This window comes from Gobius niger, assembly GCF_951799975.1.
Source record: "Gobius niger genome assembly, chromosome: 1".
In the NCBI taxonomy this organism is placed as follows: Eukaryota; Metazoa; Chordata; class Actinopteri; order Gobiiformes; family Gobiidae; genus Gobius; species Gobius niger.
This window is the reverse complement of record NC_136852.1, coordinates 27,455,041-27,461,349: the sequence shown is the minus strand read 5'-3', so window position 1 is coordinate 27,461,349 and position 6,309 is coordinate 27,455,041. Positions and strand designations below refer to the sequence as shown.

At 41.6% G+C, this 6,309-nt stretch overlaps 1 protein-coding gene across 1 annotated transcript; it reads right to left on the bottom strand.

Annotated features, from left to right (window-relative positions):
- Positions 1 to 552: 552 nt before the first annotated feature.
- Positions 553 to 1,462, bottom strand: LOC306968898 (lysophosphatidic acid receptor 6-like). Its single transcript, XM_079564472.1, has one exon. It carries the CDS (start codon positions 1,454 to 1,456, stop codon positions 578 to 580), a length of 879 nt encoding a protein of 292 aa, XP_079420598.1. The 5' UTR covers positions 1,457 to 1,462; the 3' UTR covers positions 553 to 577.
- Between the last annotated feature and the right edge of the window lie 4,847 nt (positions 1,463 to 6,309).

Sequence of the window (6,309 nt, the reverse complement as noted above, 5' to 3'; positions counted from 1 at the left end):
GACCTCTATGTGCCTCATGCGGTGCGGCACATCTCCTTCGTAGAGTTGATCAGGTTGTTGATTGTAGCCTCTTCGATGGCTGTGCAAAGTTGCTGGATGTTGGCAGGAACTGGAACACGCCGTCGTACGCATCCATCCAGACCATTCCAGACATGAGGTGATGGTTGCGGATAAATGACACAACCATGGACCTCAGGATCTCGTCACGGTGTTTCTGTACATTCAAAATGCCATCAGTAAAATGTGCCTGTGTTTGTTGTCCACATCAACAACCTGATCAACCCTATGCGAAGGAGATGTGTTAGTGACTGTTTTTCTTTTCTTTCTGACACAAATTGACCCCAGACCAAACAAAACGTGCCTTCGCTGCTCTGTAACATCTCACATTCTTTTGCCAACAAACTGAAACAAATGTAGGGAACAAAATGTACTTTGTTTTCATGTTACGTTTATGCCAACCACTAAGGTGCAATGAAGATCTGCTGTGTTGACTTCCTCTTTCTGTGGTCGAGACGTTGTGTTGAACAAGACAGGACAAAGTTTATATTGGAAATCACATTTATTAAATAACACAAATTCACATTTGCACACAAGTGGTCTCTCCCTCCTCGTTCCTTTTCCAAAATCCATCAAAGGAGAAGTAGTAGAGCAGCGGGTCGAAGCAGCAGTTGATGCTTGCCAGGCACAAGAGTGGCGTGATAGCTGTCTGGAAGTCTTTAAACAAGATCACCAACGAAACTGGCAGGAAAAATATCGTGAACATGGCCAAATTCATCACAAAAATCAACATAACGTTCACTTTGTTTGCCACTTTGGCTGAGGCGCTGAGATGCTTCCTGAGAGTCCGAGAAACCATGAGTGTGGATAATATATTGACCAGGAGCAGGGTCAGGACTAAAACTGGCTGGAAATAAAAAATAGGTGAGTTGTACAAAGAGTTCAGGCCGTGATAATCAAAGCATAAAGACGCATTCCTAGTTTCCTTTAAATATTCCAGCAATTGAATACTTTCTGGGATGTTGACAATCACCACCGTGACCCAAACCACACATGCAGCTTTCAAGGCATTCGAAGCCGTCCGTATGTGCCGCGACCTGAGCGGGTAGACCACAGCCAAGAGCCTGTCCACGCTTATGAAGGTGATGAAGATGGAACTGGAGCGCACGTTGTTCCGAAACAGCATGGTGACGAAGTTGCACGCCATGTTCCCCAGACGCCAGGTCCCCGTGGCGTAAAAGTACACCCTCCAGGGCAGCGTCACGGCGAGGAGCAAGTCCGAGATGGCCAGGTTGATCATGAAAACCGCGCAGGGGGACTTGTGGCTGTGACGCCGGAGCAGGATCCATAGCGCCACGGCGTTGAGTGGCAGGCCCACGGCGATCACGGCCCCGAAAACAAAAGCGTACACGGTGTTGTGGGAGTCCAGTTCCACGTGGCCCGCTGTGGAGTTGTTCATTCTCACTGTAGTTGTGACCCGCAGAAAAGGGGAAGGTGGCTAAATGGAGCGCGGAGGCCGACCGCAACAGCTCTGCCTACTCGCAAATCTGACTTCCCCCAAAGGCGGCAGGAAGTGTGATTTCAGTCAACACAGAGAGAGAGGACTTAGCATGAGAAATACGGAAAAAAGGTGCATCATATCCATCTAGAATCATAACACAGGCTGGGCTATGTTTTTTTTTTATGCAGAGTTTTCTTGTTTCTCTCCATGTCTGGATTTCAATTTAGCATTCCAGTGTCCCCTTATCAAAGACAAGCAATCCCCAAGCTTGGTATGCCCTAATACAGGGGTAGGCAATGTCAGGCCCCGGTGCCAAATCCGGCCCTCTAGCATAGAACCATTGGCCCTCAAGAGGATTTTGAGAAATAACTTTACACAAATCAGAGGTACCTCAACCAGTAGAGTTTAACCCCTTAAACCCTGCCTTAACCGAGCACATTTTCTCCAGTTTGGCTTTACCCAAATCTAAAAAGCCGCGTTGTCTTCACTTTTTGTCACTTTTTTTTAAATGCATTTTTGTTGCATTCTGTTGCTTTTTCATCACTTTTTTGTCGATCCTTTGATGCTTTTTTTTCCCCCAAGAAGCTTTTTAGATTTGGGAAAGGGTGAACTGGAGAAAATATGTTCCCTGAAGGGGTTAAGTACTGTAAAAAAAATATGAGAAATACTGTCAATAACTTAAGCATTTCCAAACAGAACACCAAATTAGGCCATATATTAAGCTCAGCACTGGCATTTGTAAGGTTTACTTTTGGCTAAAACTGTCAGGTTTGGCCCTTGGTCTTTTTACATTGAGGAAAATCGGCCCTCGACCGAGCAAACTTGCCTACCCCTGCCCTAAGATCAGTGTCGAATGTGTCAAGTGGACATATGGGACCTGTAAAAAGATACAGAATATAGGTACACAAAACATACAACGGTGCATGATTACACAAATGCAAAGAGTCTGAAATGAAAATCGCTCAATTGTATTCTTTCTTTTCTTCAAGACATGTTTCCTGTTCAGTTGGTGCCATGTCATCCTTGGTTTTATACAGTAATTAGTTTGAATCATTCCACACGTTGCATTGCGTATACTTGCACCAACCGAATAATGATGAAACTTTCCACCACTTCTATCCAGAGTGACTAATCCTTCACAGGGTGACACACAATTCCTGGATATGACCAGATTCAAAGTAAGATTCACACCCGGTCATCACAAACCTGTTACAGCGATGCATCGACAAGGAACCTATAGACCTAGAGATAGTTTTTTCTTCACAGCACTGAGCTGCAAACCATAGTTTTCACTTTGTCTGGTCTTCATAGTTTAGCTGGTGCAGTAAGTTTGGCCACAAATATAATAGTGTTGTCTATTTTTTGCTAAATAAACCTCACTAAATCGCCAAACATTTTTGTATTTATCATTTATCATTTTGACAAATGATGTCCGTTTCCTTTTCAAGACAAAGCAAAACAAAAGGCAACAAGTGTGAACCTCTGAAACCAACCGACACGTGTCGAGAGAGCAGCTTTTGTAACTTCCCTGACGTCGCCTCTTTGTCCAGGTTGCAGAACATGTGGCTGGAACATAAGAGTGCATTGAGTTGTGCAGAGACAGTATGTCCGTCTGTGCGAAATGGCCTTGAGCTCGCATTATTGTAAAGAAAGAATGATAGAATAGACCCATTCAACAGGCGTTTTACTCTGCTGCAGTAGTTAACTGTGGTGAGGCACTGCATATCTGCAATGATCTATTTTGTGTGGGTTAAAACCGTCAAGATTTGCCGACAGACAAGGGGAAGTGCCTGATTTAACCTTACAGAAATCTTGCAACTGCTTTTTACACTAAGGCTATACAATAAGAATAGAAAAAGAAGACATACAGATATAAGACATTTCACAAAGACATGAAAAACAATTGTCACACAATTGACACACTTTGATTTTATGAGATAAGATCCTCATTTCGTTTCAGGAAGGACTGATAAACAAAGGACTTCCTCAATCTGAACTTATTAAAGTGTGGTACACAGTAACACCACCCTGATGGTAACAGCACAGTCGTCTGTGGATATGGTGAACAGCGGAGCTGAACTGACACAGCCCTGGGGGGCATCGACAGTATATCGTTTACTTTGACCAGCTGGACGCTGTTGATAAGGAATGATGCATTATTAGTTCACTGGTCAGTGAATTAGATGTGGGTTTAGTCACTGATGGGAGAGTTTGGAAATCAAAATGTCCAGTGTTATAGTATTAAAGGCAGACCAATATGGAAGTCAGATAAAGTTAAAAGTAGATCCCATGTTTATGTTTTTTGCAGCGGCGTGTCCAGATTTTTTTCACTGCGGTGGCGCAGGTGAGGAGTATCGGAACAGTAACTTTTTTCATTACTTATAACATTCAAATCTTTTTTTTGAAGTGATGCACAACGTAACATCTGAGGAATACCAAATAAACAATTTCAGGTTATTACAGCCACTTTAGGTCTAATTTAATATATTATTATTATTATTATTATTATTATTATTATTATTATTATTATTATTATTATTATTATTATTATTATTATTATTATTATTATGTGCTGAATAAAAACAGAAAGGGGTGAGCTCATGATGGGTGCTCTGTCAATTTATTGATAGAGGAAATGCTGCAACAAATGTTCTTCCATATGCAGCTCTCCTGAGTGGGGTGTCCCAGCAGATATCAGGGGTGGCCCGGGCTACCCTGAGCCACCCCCTTGACACGCCACTGTTATTCAGGAAATTCAAAGAACCCCTTTCCAATGTTCATTTCTCAAACTTCAAAAGATTTCACAAAGTTTTTAATACCACCATCTTCAAAGGAAATCGAACTCATTAGTTGCTCTTGTCATATTAACATTCTCAAATTAAAGCTGAAAATGCCACCACCTGCAACTTCAGCAACAAAAATATCCCCAAATCCACTCCACCCCCTTCATCATCCACATTTTGCCATTTAGTGTGCGCGCTCCCCGACTGCAGAGTCCCTCTTCTTCGCTAACCTTTACAAAGACAGAAATCAAAACGATCGCGCTAATGGTTGCAATTATGTCATTCTGCCTGTCTGGATCTCTAAACTTAACGGTGTGGGTTAAGCTTTTTTTTTTTTCCTTTCGCAGGGGCCTGAGATTGCTTTGTCAATGTATGCAGGTCACGAGACAGACCTAAGTGGATTTCTCAGGTAAAAGCTGCTGCCACTTTCTCTAGGCCCCCCAATATTTATGGAACTTGAGTGCTTCTCGAGACAGATAATCTTGGTTATTAGCACTGCAGGTAAAAAAGGGTGCTTTAAAATGCCAGGCCTGATACGAGCGTAAACGGCGAGATAGAAGAGAAGAGTTGGCAACAGTGGGATAGCATGTCAATGACTTTGAGCAGCTACTTCATTTCAATCGGACCGAAAAAAAAAAGAAAAAAAGGATGCTACTTTATCGCAAAATTGTCACTTGACTATGTAGCGCTGTCACAGACTTTAGACAGGAGATAGTGCCAAAAAATGTATTGATGTACTTTAACACAAGTCCTATTCATGTATTGCTACATAATAATGTTGGTGGAAGTAAATGAGTTCTGTTCACATATACAAAAGTCACCTGCTGTTCTATCAAATCCATTTCTTCACAAGCTCTCCTCGTGTTGCTTTACCCACGACCTCCTACAGACAAGCAACACTTATAAAATGTGTTGACTTCTTCCGTCTGATTTTAGTCAAACTCGAATTGGAACGAATGAAAAGCAACAATTAAAAGTCAAAGAGTTTAAAAAGAAAGGAGTTCTTCCAATCAAGTTCAGCTTTATTTATAATGCGCTTAAAAAACAACACAGTTGACCAAAGTGCAGCCCACACATCATAACAAACAACAACACAACTAAGATCGTCTTCTTCTTCTTCTTCTAAGTGGTAGAAAAAGATTGCTAAATAAAATCAGTACAATGAATTGAACCACAAGAACACCACGAATCGAACAGAAGACGACAAATCAATGCTTGTTAAAAGACCAAAGAAAAAAGGTACATTTTGAGCTGGGACTGTGACTTGATCCGTCTAAGGTATAAGAGCAGTACTTTCCACAGGTTGGTCCAGCGACAGATAATTTTACATCATTTTACATCATTTTACATCATGTTCCAATGGATTGACATCCTATCTAGATCGGTGGATGCACTTGTGATGCCCTAAGCTGAGCATAATGTAGGTTTCACCATCTTCATTTGAAAGCTAAGAACCTTCAGTCACTAAGATTCAGCTAAACTGGAGGCGCTCTACATTAATTAGGACTCGATTGCGGACAGAATTGTGGAAGTGGGGACGTCCCTTTGTGCTCCATTCCAAATTGGCTTTAGCGACAAGATCTGGTAACCCTAGATAATGTAAACATTGAACTCTTCCATTAAACAATTTAAGGATGCTACTACTCCACCTAACCTGCTACTCCCCCTAACCGCTTGGCATGCTACAACTAGCGATGACTTCATCTCTCAGAAAGGTGGTGTAGAAATACACCTTGTTGGCACAAGGGATTTATGACTTGGTAATGGTTGCAAATCTATGCGATATATTGCATTTTATTCAGTTTTGTTTTATAGCGCCCATTTTTAAATGTTCATGGGAAATTCCTGGACTTCAGAAGTTTCGGAAGATGGAAGTGAAACATCCTCAGCTCAATCAACCCAGGCTAGCCGATGATTTTTGAAAATCTTTACATCTCTAAAAAGATTTACTTTAGAAGAGCACAGTAATCAAAGCCAAAGAGAGATACGTGTGCAGGTGAATGAGTTTATTTACTTATTCCTTCATCT

Coding starts and splice junctions, on each gene's coding strand:
- LOC306968898 (XM_079564472.1), bottom strand. CDS start 1,456: ATGAACAACTCCACAGCGGGCCACGTGGAACTGGACTCCCACAACACC.